Source organism: Oncorhynchus mykiss, chromosome 19 (genome assembly GCF_057628025.1).
Source record: "Oncorhynchus mykiss isolate SJ-2025 chromosome 19, ASM5762802v1, whole genome shotgun sequence".
NCBI classification, from domain to species: domain Eukaryota; kingdom Metazoa; phylum Chordata; class Actinopteri; order Salmoniformes; family Salmonidae; genus Oncorhynchus; species Oncorhynchus mykiss.
The window spans coordinates 2,850,482-2,869,932 of NC_143040.1; the positions used below are offsets into that span (position 1 = coordinate 2,850,482).

At 42.1% G+C, this 19,451-nt stretch overlaps 1 protein-coding gene across 3 annotated transcripts in view; it reads right to left on the reverse strand.

Moving 5' to 3' along the window:
- Positions 1-14,111, reverse strand: part of LOC110513232 (uncharacterized) — a 137,992-nt gene extending 123,881 nt beyond the window's left edge. For all 3 annotated transcript variants that reach the window (XR_016488710.1, XR_016488709.1, XM_090209774.1), the window contains exons 1-4: positions 14,020-14,111; positions 13,294-13,427; positions 7,416-7,505; positions 928-1,017 (exon numbers count right to left, since the gene is read on the reverse strand). Coding sequence is in view for 1 of the 3 variants with exons in the window: in XM_090209774.1 (XP_090065900.1) it covers positions 928-1,017; positions 7,416-7,505; positions 13,294-13,340 (227 nt within the window). In the remaining 2 variants the exon portion in view is untranslated. The remainder of the gene's footprint in view (positions 1-927; positions 1,018-7,415; positions 7,506-13,293; positions 13,428-14,019) is intronic.
- Between the last annotated feature and the right edge of the window lie 5,340 nt (positions 14,112-19,451).

The window sequence follows — 19,451 nt, forward strand, 5'->3', positions numbered from 1 at the left end:
TACAGTCCATATCACTAGTAATATAGTTCTATTCCATATCACTAGTAATATAGTCCTATTCCAGTCCATATCACCAGTAATATAGTCCTATTCCAGTCCATATCACTAGTAATATAGTCCTATTCCAGTCCATATCACTAGTACACACATCTGAAGTGGTTCTCTGTAAGTAGACTGGCTGACAGCTCACTGTACACAATGTGGTAGAGAAATGTGGTTGCTGTTTTAAAGACTATTATAAAGGAGCTAACCTACAAGATTTACAGGAATGTAGAAGTTGTTTTAAGAACTGAATATACAGGAGCTAACCTACAAGATTTACAGGAATGTGGAAGCTGTTTTAAAGACTATTATACAGGAGCTAACCTGCTAGATTTACAGGAATGTGGAAGCTGTTTTAAAGACTATTATACAGGAGCTAACCTGCTAGATTTACAGGAATGTGGAAGCTGTTTTAAATACTACAATACAGAAAGCTAACCTACTAGATTTACAGGAATGTGGAAGCTGTTTTAAAGACTATAATACAGAAAGCTAACCTACTAGATTTACAGGAATGTGGAAGCTGTTTTAAAGACTATAATACAGAAAGCTAACCTACTAGATTTACAGGAATGTGGAAGCTGTTTTAAAGACTATTATACAGGAACTAACCTGCTAGATTTACAGGAATGTGGAAGCTGTTTTAAAGACTATAATACAGAAAGCTAACCTACTAGATTACCAGGAATGTGGAAGCTGTTTTAAAGACTATTATACAGGAGCTAACCTGCTAGATTTACAGGAATGTGGAAGCTGTTTTAAAGACTATAATACAGAAAGCTAACCTACTAGATTTACAGGAATGTGGAAGCTGTTTTAAAGTACTGACTATACAGGGGCTAACCTACAAGATTTACAGGAATGTGGAAGCTGTTCTTCACTTACCTGGCATCTTTTCCCAAAAAAATGGGCCTGTCCATGGACCAATCACTCTTCATGGACAGACACGGAGACCCCACCCTCTCCTGATTACCACTGTGGAAAGATCAAGGAGGGTTTAGTCATTGTGTGAATATGCAGAATGAAATACCTATCTTTCATGTTGACTGTTTGGATACACATCTAACAACAGTTAGTGAGATGATATAGTCCTATTCCAGTCCATATCACTAGTAATATAGTCCTATTACAGTCCATATCACTAGCAATATAGTCCTCTTCCAGTCCATATCACTAGTAATATAGTCCTATTCCAGTCCATATCACTAGTAATATAGTCCTCTTCCAGTCCATATCACTAGTAATATAGTCCTATTACAGTCCATATCACTAGTAATATAGTCCTATTACAGTCCACATCACTAGTAATATAGTCCTATTACAGTCCATATCACTAGTAATATAGTCCTATTCCAGTCCATATCACTAGTAATATAGTCCTATTCCAGTCCATATCACTAGTAATATAGTCCTCTTCCAGTCCATATCACTAGTAATATAGTCCTATTACAGTCCACATCACTAGTCCTATTACAGTCCATATCACTAGTAATATAGTCCTATTACAGTCCACATCACTAGTCCTATTACAGTCCATATCACTAGTAATATAGTCCTATTACAGTCCATATCACTAGTAATATAGTCCTATTCCATATCACTAGTAATATAGTCCTATTCCAGTCCATATCACTAGTAATATAGTCCTATTCCATATCACTAGTAATATAGTCCTATTCCAGTCCATATCACTAGTAATATAGAACCAGTCCAGTCCATAAGAGTAATATAGTCCTATTCCAGTCCATATCACTAGTAATATAGTCCTATTCCAGTCCATATCACTAGTAATATAGTCCTATTCCAGTCCATATCACTAGTAATATAGTCCTATTCCATATCACTAGTAATATAGTCCTGTTCCAGTCCATATCACTAGTAATATAGTCCTATTCCATATCACCAGTAATATAGTCCTATTCCATATCACTAGTAATATAGTCCTATTCCAGTCAATATCACTAGTAATATAGTCCTGTTCCAGTCCATATCACTAGTAATATAGTCCTATTCCAGTCCATATCACTAGTAATATAGTCCTATTCCATATCACCAGTAATATAGTCCTATTCCAGTTCATATCACTAGTAATATAGTCCTATTCCAGTTCATATCACTAGTAATATAGTCCTATTCCAGTTCATATCACTAGTAATATAGAACCAGTCCAGTCCATATGAGTAATATAGTCCTATTCCAGTCCATATCACTAGTAATATAGTCCTCTTCCAGTCCATATCACTAGTAATATAGTCCTATTCCATATCACTAGTAATATAGTCCTATTCCAGTCCACATCACTAGTAATATAGTCCTATTCCAGTCCATATCACTAGTAATATAGTCCTATTCCAGTCCATATCACTAGTAATATAGTCCTATTCCAGTCCATATCACTAGTAATATAGTCCTATTCCAGTCCATTTCCAGTCCATATCACTAGTAATATAGTCCTATTCCAGTCCATATCACTAGTAATATAGTCCTATTCCAGTCCATATCACTAGTAATATAGTCCTATTCCAGTCCATTTCCAGTCCATATCACTAGTAATATAGTCCTATTCCAGTCCATATCACTAGTAATATAGTCCTATTCCAGTCCATATCACTAGTAATATAGTCCTATTCCAGTCCATATCACTAGTAATATAGTCCTATTCCAGTCCATTTCCAGTCCATATCACTAGTAATATAGTCCTATTCCAGTCCATATCACTAGTAATATAGTCCTATTCCAGTCCATATCACTAGTAATATAGTCCTATTCCAGTCCATATCACTAGTAATATAGCCCTATTCCAGTCCATATCACTAGTAATATAGTCGAATTCCAGTCCATATCACTGGCTGATACTTTCGGTGCCGACAGAGATGGCCGCCTCGCTTCGCGTTCCTAGGAAACTATGCAGTTTTTTGTTTTTTTACGTGTTATTTCTTACATTGGTACCCCAGGTCATCTTAGGTTTCATTACATACAGTCGAGAAGAACTACTGAACATTAGAGCAGCGTCAACTCACCATCAGTACGACCAAGAATATGACTTTCGCGAAGCGGATCCTGTGTACTGCCTTTCACCCAGGACAACGGAATCGATCCCAGCCGGCGACCCAAAAAAACGACTTCGTAAAAGGGGGAAACGGAGCGGTCTTCTGGTCAGACTCCGGAGACGGGCACATCGTGCACCACTCCCTAGCATTCTTCTCGCCAATGTCCAGTCTCTTGACAACAAGGTTGATGAAATCCGAGCAAGGGTAGCATTCCAGAGGGACATCAGAGACTGCAACGTTCTTTGCTTCACGGAAACATGGCTCACTGGAGAGACGCTATCGGAGTCGGTGCAGCCAGCTGGATTCTCCACGCATCGCGCAGACAGAAACAAACATCTTTCTGGTAAGAAGAGGGGCGGGGGCGTATGCTTCATGGTTAACTTGACGTGGTGTGATCATAACAACATACAGGAACTCAAGACCTTCTGTTCACCTGATTTAGAATTCCTCACAATCAAATGTCGACCGCATTATCTACCAAGGGAATTCTCTTCGATTATAATCACAGCCGTATATATCCCCCCCCCAAGCAGACACATCGATTGCGTCAGACAACAACATTGACGAATACGCTGATTCAGTGAGAGTTCATTAGAACGTGCGTTGAAGATGTCGTTCCCATAGCAACGATTAAAACATTCCCAAACCAGAAACCGTGGATTGATGGCAGCATTCGCGTGAAACTGAAAGCCCGAACCACTGCTTTTGATCAGGGCAAGGTGACCGGAAACATGACCGAATACAAACAGTGTAACTATTCCCTCCGCAAGGCAATCAAAAAAGCTAAGCGTCAGTATAGAGACAAAGTAGAATCTCAATTCAACGGCTCAGACACAAGAGGTGTGTGGCAGGGTCTACAGTCAATCACGGATTACAAAAGAAAACCAGCCCCGTCACGGACCAGGATGTCTTGCTCCCAGGCAGACTAAATAACTTTTTTGCCTGCTTTGAGGACAATACAGTGCCACTGACATGTCCCGCAACTAAAACATGCAGACTCTCCTTCACTGCAGCCGACGTGAGGAAAACATTTAAACGTGTCAACCCTCGCAAGGCTGCAGGCCCAGACGGCATCCTCAGCCGCGCCCTCAGAGCATGCGCAGACCAGCTGGCTGGTGTGTTTACGAACATATTCAATCAATCCCTATCCCAGTCTGTTGTTCCCACATGCTTCAAGAGGGCCACTATTGTTCCTGTTCCCAAGAAAGCTAAGGTAACTGAGCTAGCACTCACTTCCGTCATCATGAAGTGCTTTGAGAGACTAGTCAAGGACCATATCACCTCCACCCTACCTGACACCCTAGACCCACTCCAATTTGCTTACCGCCCAAATAGGTCCACAGACGATGCAATCTCAACCACACTGCACACTGCCCTAACCCATCTGGACAAGAGGAATACCTATGTGAGAATGCTGTTCATCGACTACAGCTCGGCATTTAACACCATAGTGCCCTCCAAGCTCGTCATCAAGCTCGAGACCCTAGGTCTCGACCCCGCCCTGTGCAACTGGGTACTGGACTTCCTGACGGGCCGCCCCCAGGTGGTGAGGGTAGGTAACAACATCTCCACCCCGCTGATCCTCAACACTGGGGCACCACAAGGGTGCGTTCTGAGCCCTCTCCTGTACTCCCTGTTCACCCACGACTGCGTGGCCACGCACGCCTCCAACTCAATCATCAAGTTTGCGGACGACACAACAGTGGTAGGCTTGCTTACCAACAACGACGAGACGGCCTACAGGGAGGAGGTGAGGGCCCTTGGAGTGTGGTGTCAGGAAAATAACCTCACACTCAACGTCAACAAAACTAAGGAGATGATTGTGGACTTCAGGAAACAGCATCCACATCGATGGAACAGTAGTGGAGAGGGTAGTAAGTTTTAAGTTCCTCGGCGTACACATCACAGACAAACTGAATTGGTCCACCCACACAGACAGCATCGCGAAGAAGGCGCAGCTGCGCCTCTTCAACCTCAGGAGGCTGAAGAAATTCGGCTTGTCACCAAAAGCACTCACAAACTTCTACAGATGCACAATCGAGAGCATCCTTGTCGGGATGTATCACCGCCTGGTACGGCAACTGCTCCGCCCACAACCGTAAGGCTCTCCAGAGGGTAGTGAGGTCTGCACAACGCATCACCGGGGGCAAACTACCTGCCCTCCAGGACACCTACACCACCCGATGTCACAGGAAGGCCATAAAGATCATCAAGGACAACAACCAACCGAGCCACTGCCTGTTCACCCCGCTATCATCCAGAAGGCGAGGTCAGTACAGGTGCATCAAAGCTGGGACAGAGAGACTGAAAAACAGCTTCTATCTCAAGGCCATCAGACTGTTAAACAGCCACCACTAACATTGAGTGGCTGCTGCCAACACACTGACTCAACTCCAGCCACTTTAATAGTGGGAATTGATGGGAAATTATGTAAAATATATCACTAGCCACTTTAAACAATGCTACCTAATATAATGTTTACATACCCTACATTATTCATCTCATATGTATATGTATATACTGTACTCTATATCATCTACTGCATCTTTATGTAATACATGTATCACTAGCCACTTTAACTATGCCACTTTGTTTACATACTCATCTCATATGTATATACTGCACTCAATACCATCTACTGTATCTTGCCTATGCCGCTCTGTACCATCACTCATTCATATATCTTTATGTACATATTCTTTATCACCTTACACGTGTGTCTATAAGGTAGTAGTTTTGGAATTGCTAGCTAGATTACTTGTTGGTTATTACTCCATTGTCAGAACTAGAAGCACAAGCATTTCGCTACACTCGCATTAACATCTGCTAAACATGTGTATGTGACGAATTAAATTTGATTTGATTTATCTCTAGTAATAAAGGTCTATTCCAGTCCATATCACTAGTAATATAGTCCTATTCCATATCACTAGTAGTATAGTCCATTTCCAGTCCATATTAGTAATATAGTCCTATTCCAGTCCATAATATAGTCCTATTCCAGTCCACATCACTAGTAATATAGTCCTATTCCAGTCCATATCACTAGTAATATAGAACTATTCCAGTCCATAATATAGTCCTATTCCAGTCCATATCACTAGTAATATAGTCCTATTCCATATCACTAGTAATATAGTCCTATTCCAGTCCATAATATAGTCCTATTCCAGTCCATATCACTAGTAATATAGTCCTATTCCATATCACTAGTAATATAGTCCTATTCCATATCACTAGTAATATAGTCCTATTCCAGTCCATAATATAGTCCTATTCCAGTCCATATCACTAGTAATATAGTCCTATTCCATATCACTAGTAATATAGTCCTATTCCAGTCCATATCACTAGTAATATAGTCCTATTCCAGTCCACATCACTAGTAATATAGTCCTATTCCAGTCCATATCACTAGTAATATAGTCCTGTTCTGTGCTTCTACACCTGCATTGCTTGCTGTTTGGGGTTTTAGGCTGGGTTAGTGTACAGCTGTCATGTATTGTCATATTATGTCTTGTTCCTGTTCTTTCTCTTCACCCTGTCTCCCTCTGCTGGTCGTATTAGGTTACCTTCTCTTCCCCTCCTTCCCCCAGCTGTTCCTTATCTTCTCTAACTACCTCGTTCACCCTTTTCCCACCTGTTCCCTTTTTTCCCTCTGATTAGGTCTCTATTTCTCTCTCTGTTCCTGCTTCTGTCTTTGTCAGATTCTCGTTTGAGTTTCTCATGCCAGAACCAAACTATCGTCTTGTTTGCTTCAACCTTGTCCTGTCCTGTCGGAATCTGCCTGTTCATCTGAGGCTACGTGTGATCAGGTACCTCTGTCCTCTACAACCCAGCTATTCTCCTCTGCTGCTAGAAGGGGAACTCTTCTGGGATATTCAGAAGGACTTTATGTTTCATTTGTCGCCCTCTCTGCGGGTTGTTTATTTTGCCATCATATACATTTGAAGAGGATCTATGTCTTACCTGTGTTTCGACATTAAAGAACTCTGTTTTTGTTAAACCGCTTTTGGGTCCTCACTCACGTGCATAACAACAGCACTTTGAGATATCAGCTGATGTACGAAGGGCTATATAAATAAATTTGATTTGATTTGATATTCCAGTAAATATAACTAGTAATATAGTGGTACTCTGTCAGTAGACTGGCTGTCAGCTCACTGTACACAAAATGGTAGAGAAATGTGGTTGCTGTTTAAAGACTATTATACAGGGGCTAACCTAAAAGATTTACAGGAAGGTGGAAGCTGTTTTAAGAACTGGCTATACAGGGGCTAACCTTGAAGATTTACAGGAATGTGGAAGCTGTTGTTCTCTTACCTGGCATCTTTTCCAAACATAATGGGCCTGTCCATGGAACGATCACTCTTCATGGATAGACACGGTGACCCCACCCTCTCCTGATTACTACTGTGGAAAGATCAAGGAGGGTTTAGTCAATGTGTGAATATGCAGAATGAAATACCTATCTTTCATGTTGACTGTTTGGATACACATCTAACAACAGTTAGTGAGATAATATAGTCCTATTCCAGTCCATATCACTAGTAATATAGTCCTATTCCAGTCCATATCACTAGTAATATAGTCCTATTCCAGTCCATATCACTAGTAATATAGTCCTATTCCAGTCCATATCACTAGTAATATAGTCCTATTCCAGTCCATATCACTAGTAATATAGTCCTATTCCAGTCCACATCACTAGTAATATAGAACTATTCCAGTCCATATCACTAGTAATATAGTCCTAATCCAGTCCATATCACTAGTAATATAGTCCTATTACAGTCCACATCACTGGTCCTATTCCAGTCCATATCACTAGTAATATAGTCCTATTCCAGTCCATATCACTAGTAATATAGTCCTATTCCAGTCCACATCACTAGTAATATAGAACTATTCCAGTCCATATCACTAGTAATATAGTCCTAATCCAGTCCATATCACTAGTAATATAGTCCTATTACAGTCCACATCACTGGTCATATTCCAGTCCATATCACTAGTAATATAGTCCTACTATAGTCCACATCACTAGTACTATAGTCCTATTCCAGTCCATACCTCTAGTAATATAGTCCTATTCCAGTCCACATCACTAGTAATATAGTCCTATTCCATATCACTAGTAATATAGTCCTCTTCCAGTCCATATCACTAGTAATATAGTCCTATTCCATATCACTAGTAATATAGTCCTATTCCATATCACTAGTAATATAGTCCTATTCCATATCACTAGTAATATAGTCCTATTACAGTCCATATGAGTAATATAGTCCTATTCCATATCACTAGTAATATAGTCCTATTCCAGTCCATATCACTAGTAATATAGTCCTATTCCAGTCCATATCACTAGTAATATAGTCCTATTCCATATCACTAGTAATATAGTCCTCTTCCAGTCCATATCACTAGTAATATAGTCCTATTCCATATCACTAGTAAATAGTCCTATTCCAGTCCATATCACTAGTAATATAGTCCTATTCCATATCACTAGTAATATAGTCCTAATCCAGTCCATATCACTAATAATATAGTCCAATACAGGCCAATTCCGGCTCTGTACCAGTACCCCCTGTATATAGCCTCCACATTGACTCTGTACCGGTACCCCCTGTATATAGCCCCTGTATATAGCCTCCACATGGACTCTGTACCGGTAACCCCTGTATACAGCCTCCACATTGACTCTGTACCGGTACCCCCTGTATATACGTAGCCTCCACATTGACTCTGTACCGGTACCCCCTGTATACAGCCTCCACATTGACTCTGTACCGGTACCCCCTGTATACAGCCTCCACATTGACTCTGTACCGGTACCCCCTGTATATAGCCTCCACATTGACTCTGCACTGGTACCCCCTGTATATAGCCTCCACATTGACTCTGTACCGGTACCCCCTGTATATACGTAGCCTCCACATTGACTCTGTACCGGTACCCCCTGTATATAGCCTCCACATTGACACTGCACTGGTACCCCCTGTATACAGCCTCCACATTGACTCTGTACCGGTACCACCCTGTATATAGCCTCCACATTGACTCTGTACCGGTACCCCCTGTATATAGCCTCCACATTGACTCTGTACCGGTACCCCCTGTATACAGCCTCCACATTGACTCTGTACCGGTACCCCCTGTATATACGTAGCCTCCACACTGACTCTGTACCGGTACCCCCTGTATATACGTAGCCTCCACACTGACTCTGTACCGGTACCCCCTGTATACAGCCTCCACATTGACTCTGTACCGGTACCCCCTGTATATAGCCTCCACATTGACTCTGTACCGGTACCCCCTGTATATAGCCTCCACATTGACTCTGTACCGGTACCCCCTGTATACAGCCTCCACATTGACTCTGTACCGGTACCCCCTGTATATACGTAGCCTCCACAATGACTCTGTACCGGTACCCCCTGTATATACGTAGCCTCCACACTGACTCTGTACCGGTACCCCCTGTATATAGCCTCCACATTGACTCTGTACCGGTACCCCCTATATACAGCCTCCACATTGACTCTGTACCGGTACGCCCTGTATATAGTCTCCACATTGACTCTGTACCGGTACCCCCTGTATATAGCCTCCATATTGACTCTGTACCGGTACCCCCTGTATATAGCCTCCACATTGACTCTGTACCGGTACCCCCTGTATATAGCCTCCACATTGACTCTGTACCGGTACCCCCTGTATATAGCCTCCACATTGACTCTGTACCGGTACCCCCTGTATACAGCCTCCACATTGACTCTGTACCGGTACCCCCTGTATACAGCCTCCACATTGACTCTGTACCGGTACCCCCTGTATATAGCCTCCACATGGACTCTGTACCGGTAACCCCTGTATACTGCCTCCACATTGACTCTGTACCGGTACCCCCTGTATATACGTAGCCTCCACATTGACTCTGTACCGGTACCCCCTGTATACAGCCTCCACATTGACTCTGTACCGGTACCCCCTGTATACAGCCTCCACATTGACTCTGTACCGGTACCCCCTGTATATAGCCTCCACATTGACTCTGCACTGGTACCCCCTGTATACAGCCTCCACATTGACTCTGTACCGGTACCCCCTGTATATAGCCTCCACATTGACTCTGTACCGGTACCCCCTGTATATAGCCTCCACATTGACTCTGTACCGGTACCCCCTGTATACAGCCTCCACATTGACTCTGTACCGGTACCCCCTGTATATACGTAGCCTCCACACTGACTCTGTACCGGTACCCCCTGTATATACGTAGCCTCCACACTGACTCTGTACCGGTACCCCCTGTATACAGCCTCCACATTGACTCTGTACCGGTACCCCCTGTATATAGCCTCCACATTGACTCTGTACCGGTACCCCCTGTATATAGCCTCCACATTGACTCTGTACCGGTACCCCCTGTATACAGCCTCCACATTGACTCTGTACCGGTACCCCTGTATATACGTAGCCTCCACACTGACTCTGTACCGGTACCCCCTGTATATAGCCTCCACATTGACTCTGTACCGGTACCCCCTATATACAGCCTCCACATTGACTCTGTACCGGTACACCCTGTATATAGTCTCCACATTGACTCTGTACCGGTACCCCCTGTATATAGCCTCCATATTGACTCTGTACCGGTACCCCCTGTATATAGCCTCCACATTGACTCTGTACCGGTACCCCCTGTATATAGCCTCCACATTGACTCTGTACCGGTACCCCCTGTATATAGCCTCCACATTGACTCTGTACCGGTACCCCCTGTATATAGCCTCCACATTGACTCTGCACTGGTACCCCCTGTATATAGCCTCCACATTGACTCTGTACCGGTACCCCCTGTATATAGCCTCCACATTGACTCTGTACCGGTACCCCCTGTATATAGCCTCCACATTGACTCTGTACCGGTACCCCCTGTATATAGCCTCCACATTGACTTTGCACTGGTACCCCCTGTATACAGCCTCCACATTGACTCTGTACCGGTACCCCCTGTATACAGCCTCCACATTGACTCTGTACCGGTACCCCCTGTATATAGCCTCCACATTGACTCTGCACTGGTACCCCCTGTATACAGCCTCCACATTGACTCTGTACCGGTACCCCCTGTATATAGCCTCCACATTGACTCTGTACCGGTACCCCCTGTATATAGCCTCCACATTGACTCTGTACCGGTACCCCCTGTATACAGCCTCCACATTGACTCTGTACCGGTACCCCCTGTATATACGTAGCCTCCACATTGACTCTGTACCGGTACCCCCTGTATATAGCCTCCACATTGACTCTGTACCGGTACCCCCTGTATATAGCCTCCACATTGACTCTGCACTGGTACCCCCTGTATACAGCCTCCACATTGACTCTGTACCGGTACCCCCTGTATACAGCCTCCACATTGACTCTGTACCGGTACCCCCTGTATATAGCCTCCACATTGACTCTGCACTGGTACCCCCTGTATACAGCCTCCACATTGACTCTGTACCGGTACCCCTGTATATAGCCTCCACATTGACTCTGTACCGGTACCCCCTGTATATAGCCTCCACATTGACTCTGTACCGGTACCCCCTGTATACAGCCTCCACATTGACTCTGTACCGGTACCCCCTGTATATACGTAGCCTCCACACTGACTCTGTACCGGTACCCCCTGTATATACGTAGCCTCCACACTGACTCTGTACCGGTACCCCCTGTATACAGCCTCCACATTGACTCTGTACCGGTACCCCCTGTATATAGCCTCCACATTGACTCTGTACCGGTACCCCTTGTATATAGTCTCCACATTGACTCTGTACCGGTACCCCCTGTATACAGCCTCCACATTGACTCTGTACCGGTACCCCCTGTATATACGTAGCCTCCACACTGACTCTGTACCGGTACCCCCTGTATATACGTAGCCTCCACACTGACTCTGTACCGGTACCCCCTGTATACAGCCTCCACATTGACTCTGTACCAGTACACCCTGTATATAGCCTCCACATTGACTCTGTACCCCCTGTATTTCCCCTCGCTATTGTTATTTACTGCTGCTCTTCAATCATTTGTTTTTCGTATCTCTTACTTTTTTTGTTGTTGGTATTTTCTTAAACCTGCATTGTTGGTTAAGCATTTCACTATAAGGTCTACACCTGTTGTATTCTGTGCATGTGACAAATACAATTTGATTTGAATGTAGAACCAGCCCTGTAGGACCAGCCCTGTAGGAACAGCCATGTAGGAACAGCCCTGTAGAACCAGCCCTGTCTGGTAGTATATTGACCCTACTACAACCCATAAACCAGGTAGCTGTGTACCTACTACCAACCTGTCTGGTAGTATATTGACCCTACTACGACCCATAAACCAGGTAGCTGTGTACCTACTAGCAACTTGTCTGGTAGTATATTGACCCTACTACAACCCATAAACCAGGTAGATATATACATACTAATTAGCTTTTCTGAACAAAATAAGTTGACAAAATGTATGAAATGTGTTGCTTAGCTAACTTTTCTAAAATAAAAGGACCCGACAGTTGAGCCAATTTGCTAGCCAGAACTCATTCACTCCTGGGCTGAGCTCGCAGTGCATCAACGCCACTGAACAGGGGTGTATTCAGTAGTGCACACAGTAGCAACAGAAAAACGTTTTGCAAAAAAAACAAGAGTTTCTATTGGTCAAATACAGGTCGGTCCCTCCCGTTAGAACGTGTATAGATGTATTTCACTTCTACTTCCGTGTATAAAAAAAACAAACATTTGTGGCGCGTTCAGCAAGATGCAACGTTTTGGAACGCAATACGCATGTGGAATAGCGTCGACTCTAGGCTACTGGTGGCATTTCTAAAGGCAACGTTTGGCTACTGAACGGGACAGTGTTTTAGTCATCACTAGCAGGTGTGCTAAAACGGTACCTGAAAGGGGTGTATGAATTAGAACACACCGTAGCAAAACGTTTTGCAACGAAAACGACAGTTTCTCAATGGACAAATTCAGAAAAATCTCTTCCCGTTTGCTTGTTCGGGTCCTAGTGAATACACCCCAGTTGTGTCACACCTCGCGCTGTTTTATAATTATTAGAACAGCTGCACTTGAAATGGACACATTTCACCGACATTATGAATAAAACTAACAATACAGATAAACCTAATGACAGGGTAATTTACCGGTCTTCATTCATATTTTCTTCGCTCTCCCCAGAGCCGTTTTCCATCGGCTCCTTCTCAGTAATGACGGCGGATGAAAATCCAAGGCAGTTTACTGTTGCTCAGCATATTTCACAGAAAGCCAGATTGTTCTCCTATTGTGGAAAAACAGAAGTCAGCGATTTAAATAAAATAATATCAAATAGCATGAATCCAACGATGTTGTTGACGCTCAGTTATGGCCTCTGAAATGTAAACAAACATGGAATCGATAGGATACATGACTAAAGGATACCAAAGACCTAACATGACATTATATCACATACTAAAGGGAAGTTAATAATTAACATTACATGAGATCTATATAGTTTATAGCTGTTTATTTCTAAAACCATGAGGTGGCATCCCATCCGCAAATTAGATAGTAGACTAAACTCGGATACAGTCGTTTTTTCGAAATATTAAACTAGTTAAATGCCTACTGCTTTTGTGAGTCACAAGCTGTATTCAATACCATAATTTTAAGAGTATGATAACCTATACACACATTTACATAAACTATCTTGATTTAATATAGTCCGCAGCCCCCGGCCTCGCCCAGGACTTTTGTTGCCAACGTTACGTCGTCCTTAAAACACGTCCATAGAAATAAACCTGTTCACGTAAAATGCTCATGTAAAACAATTGGTCTCAAATCCTGTGATAAACCACGATATTTGCCATCTTAAATTAAAACAAATGGGTTACCTTCATGGCGCAGTTGTTTCAAAATGGCAGCACCATATGTACTTTTTACTTTCACTTTCAAATTACTAGGTGACTCAAAGCTGTATATAAACCCTGGGTTGTTGATGATATGCATTGGCCCTTGAGAGGCTGTGAAGCCACTAGTCTGCCATATTGCCACTCCCCAGTAGGAACAGTCCTTCATAGGAACGAATGGAATTGTACAGTATTTCAATTAAATGTTTCAAGGACAAAATTACAAAAAGTATTTGTGTTGTTGTAAAGGGACAGTATCATTAGTAATCTAAAAAAAATCTACTTTAAGGAAAATGTTTTGGTATATATTGTTTTATTTGTATGTTTAGCTCACATATAATATAATATGTATGCATGACGATGTCTTTAATACAATAAACGTGGCTAAAAACGAATGTAGACATTAAGAAATGCATTTCAATAGCTTCCAATATATGTTTTACACCGGTGAGGGAGTCCCAAGATGGATGCGTGGGGCGTCAATACAGCGCCCTCAACAAATCATCTAGTGTATATATACATTATTGGGTAACTCCCCAGTGTGTTTGTGTGGAAATATTGAACTTTTTCACCACTTAAAAGGGCAGCGGGGTGGCGCATTGCAAGTTTAAGGTTTAGCCATTGGTCTCTTTCTTATGTCTGGTATTCAAAAATAGAAGGTCACGGGTTGTTTTATACGAGTATCTTTCATTTATTTGTCGTGGGCTACGGCCAAACAGTAGCCTGTGTAGAGTTGGGTTAATACACCCAACCTTTGTCTGGACAATTGTTCCTGTATGACCTAGTCAGGTCATTACAATAGTAATATGCTCTAAAAATACCGTAGAAATATGTTCTAAAACGCTTGTGACAAACACACTTTGCTGTCCTGTTTTCTAATCGTCCACATGGAGAACATATTCAAGTAAGTCAATACATTTCTAAAATGTAAAAAAACAAATAACGTATTATTAGCTATTATTAGCTACAGTGCAGGCTAACTAAAATGAGCTAGCTAGTTGGCTAGGACCCATCTAGGCAACTTTACATACTGCATAGATAGCTAGCTAAGTGAATTAGATGTCACCAGCTACCTAACTTCAAATTTGCTAGCTATCTTGATGTATTTATTCCTGTAAAAAAACAAACTCCAAATGCATTTGTAGGTAGCTAGCTAACAGCCATAGAGACGGGTGAAAGGATAGCAACCCCAACTGTGGATAGGGCAGGTACGTTTGTGTAGTTCCAGTCCCTAGAAGTGAGAACCGAGATAATAGTAGTATACTTATTCAGTGCAGTCTAATTTGAGTATAATGAAGTCTGTTTTTTTGTGAGGTTTTCTGTCCTCGGTTACAGAGAGCTGTGAAATCCTGTCTACTCAAAGGGGTTCCATATTCCTACAGATACCGTGTAACTGAAGATTCCTTCAAAACGATTGCCTACAGTTACTGTTTAGGGCACTGCAAGGTTGGGTGACCAGGGCCATCTGGGACTGCCTCCTGGAGGAATTCCGGTTGTGTGAAGGCTACCTGTGTCCTGCATAACGTCATGAGGATGGACACGAGGACCAGGATGGGGGATCTGTGTGCGGGATTTCTTCACCACATACTTTTTTGAGGAGGGTGCTGTTCCCTGGCAACACCGTAGACTACACTATGCACAACCAAAGGCTCTTTTAAGAGCCATTCACATTGCAATAAGAGTATTCTTCCATTTACTTCGCTATGTCAACTGCAGTTATATTAGTTTGATCTCCATCTCTTCATTCAAAGACTCAGTCATGGACACTCTTACTGACAGTTGTGGCTGCTCTGCGTGATGTATTGTTGCCTTTACCTCCTTGACCTTTTGTGCTGTTTGTGCCCAATAATGTTTGTGCCCTGTGCTCTTGCCATATTGTTACTACCATGTTGTCATGTTGAGTTGCTGCCACGTTGTCTTAGGTCTCTTTGTGTAGTGTTGTCATCTCTTGCCATATTGTTACTACCATGTTGTCATGTTGAGTTGCTGCCACGTTGTCTTAGGTCTCTTTGTGTAGTGTTATCTCTTGCCATATTGTTACTACCATGTTGTCATGTTGAGTTGCTGCCACGTTGTCTTAGGTCTCTTTGTGTAGTGTTGTCATCTCTTGCCATATTGTTACTACCATGTTGTCATGTTGAGTTGCTGTCACGTTGTCTTAGGTCTATTTGTGTAGTGTTGTTGTCATCTCTTGTCATATTGTTACTACCATGTTGTCATGTTGAGTTGCTGCCACGTTGTCTTAGGTCTCTTTGTGTAGTGTTGTTGTCATCTTGTTACTACCATGTTGTCATGTTGAGTTGCTACCATGTTGTCTTAGGTCTCTTTAAGTAGTGTTGTTGTCATCTCTTGCCATATTGTTACTACCATGTTGTCATGTTGAGTTGCTACCATGTTGTCATGTTGAGTTGATACCATGCTGTGTTGCTGCCACGTTGTCTTAGGTCTCTTTATGTAGTGTTGTTGTCCTTCTATAGGTAGTGTTGTGGTGTCTCTTTATGTAGTGTTGTTGTCTCTCTATAGGTAGTGTTGTGGTGTCTCTTTGTGTAGTGTTGTTGTCATCTCTTGTCATATTGTTACTACCATGTTGTCATGTTGAGTTTCCACCATGTTGAGTTGCTACCATGTTGTCTTAGGTCTCTTTGTGTAGTGTTGTTGTCGTCTCTTGCCATATTGTTACTACCATGTTGTCATGTTGAGTTGCTACCATGTTGTCTTAGGTCTCTTTGTGTAGTGTTGTTGTCATCTCTTGTCATATTGTTACTACCATGTTGTCATGTTGAGTTTCCACCATGTTGAGTTGCTGCCATGTTGTCTTAGGTCTCTTTGTGTAGTGTTGTTGTCGTCTCTTGTCATATTGTTACTACCATGTTGTCATGTTGAGTTTCCACCATGTTGAGTTGCTACCATGTTGTCTTAGGTCTCTTTGTGTAGTGTTGTTGTCATCTCTTGTCATATTGTTACTACCATGTTGTCATGTTGAGTTTCCACCATGTTGAGTTGCTGCCATGTTGTCTTAGGTCTCTTTATGTAGTGTTGTTGTCGTCTCTTGTCATGATGTGTGTGTTTTGTCCTCTTTTTATTTAATTTATTTTAATCCCGCCCCCGCAGGAGGCCTTTTGCCTCTTGGTAGGCAGTCATCGTAAATAAGAATTTGTTAACTGACTTGGCTAGTTAAATAAAATTCCCAGTTTCTCTCTGTTTTTTCTACTTCTCAGGTGAGGGTGCTGTTTAGGTAAGGGTGTGATGTCTGTACAAAAACAAAACAGGCTATTTTAAATCACCCATGTTGATGACATTTAGAACAATTAGATACCCTATAACCCACACCTACACACTCATGTATCAATCTGATTGATGGATTGTGTTGTGCAGTAAGCAGGTTCAGGTGTATAACTGTGGCTCCTTACACCTCCAAAGAATAGTCAAGAGGGCCGACCGCGGAGAATAGTAAGACACTTCATTATTTCTATAACTACGCTATATTGTTTGTCCTCGTGTGTCTTTGCATGTTTTTCAGTATGAAATACTCTGCAGCCACTTTGTGTGGTGTGGACACCAGGAGAGGCCTCACACACAGATTCCTGTTGAACACTGTCTCTTTAACTACCTTATTTTCTCAATAACAGTCTCTCTCCTTCACTTCATCCCTCTCTCTTCTCCCTAAATCCTCTAGGTTATATCAGCTGTGTCGGTGAACACCTCCCGCAGCTGAACTTGCTACATAGAGGGCACAGCATTATCAGAGGTCAGAGGTCACTTGGTGAGGGTCAACAGGAAGCATTATTAAAGAGACGCTTTACATTGAAGTACAGATAGAGATGCAGTAGTCCCAGAGTTAATGATCCCAGGTCAGTTTATATTATACAGGAAGTATTATTAAAGAGATGTAGTAGTCCCAGAGTTAATGATCCCAGGTCAGGTTATATTATACAGGAAGTATTATTAAAGAGATGTAGTAGTCCCAGAGTTAATGATCCCAGGTCAGTTTATATTATACAGGAAGTATTATTAAAGAGATGTAGTAGTCTCAGAGTTAATGATCCCAGGTCAGTTTATATTATACAGGAAGGATTATTAAAGAGATGTAGTAGTCCCAGAGTTAATGATCCCAGGTCAGTTTATATTATACAGGAAGTATTACTAAAGAGATGTAGTAGTCCCAGAGTTAATGATCCCAGGTCAGTTTATATTATACAGGAAGTATTATTAAAGAGATGTAGTAGTCCCAGAGTTAATGATCCCAGGTCAGTTTATATTATACAGGAAGTATTATTAAAGAGATGCAGTAGTCCCAGAGTTAATGATCCCAGGTCAGTTTATATTATACAGGAAGTATTATTAAAGAGATGCTTCACATTGAAATACAGAGAGATGTAGTAGTCCCAGAGTTAATGATCCCAGGTCAGTTTATATTATACAGGAAGTATTATTAAAGAGATGCAGTAGTCCCAGAGTTAATGATCCCAGGTCAGTTTATATTATACAGGAAGTATTATTAAAGAGATGTAGTAGTCCCAGAGTTAATGATCCCAGGTCAGTTTATATTATACAGGAAGTATTATTAAAGAGATGTAGTAGTCCCAGAGTTAATGATCCCAGGTCAGTTTATATTATACAGGAAGTATTATTAAAGAGATGTAGTAGTCCCAGAGTTAATGATCCCAGGTCAGTTTATATTATACAGGAAGTATTATTAAAGAGATGCAGTAGTCCCAGAGTTAATGATCCCAAGTTCAGTTTTGCATTTCACCTCTTGATAATTATTATGACAGACTGTTAGTTTAAGCCTTGTTTGTTTTTTATTCAGTCTCTCCATATGCAGGAATTTATTACATTTTTTTCTCCTTTATTTAACCAGGTAGGTCAGTTGAGAACAAGTTCTCATTTACAACTGCTACCTGACCAAAATAAAGCAAAGCAGTGTGACAAAAACAACAACAGAGCTACACATGGAATAAACATGTATGCTTTGATGTGAGAGAGGATGCCAACACTCGGTCCCGTCATCGCCACCTCACTCGCTCTTAAGATAACCTTCGGGCCGACTAGGAGCCCAAGGCTGGTTAGAAGACACTGATGTAATAGTTATGAACTGAGAGAATATTAGGGGTAGCAGAATATTAGGGTAGCACTGTGATTCATTAATCATATGCCGTCTTCCCTGCTCCTCTGTTCTTACCTCTTTCCCTTTGTCTTCTACACTTCTCTCCACCTCCTTTGTTCCTCTGTTCTTACCTCTTTCCCTTTGTCTTCTACACCTCTCTCTCCCTCTCTCTCGCCACCTCCTTCCTCTGTTGTTACAATGCACACCAGATGTGCATTGAAGTACAGATTGAACTTGTATTTATAATATATTACAATATTTAGAACACTTGTATAATGAACTTATTTCAATAAAGCGTTTCACATTTTCT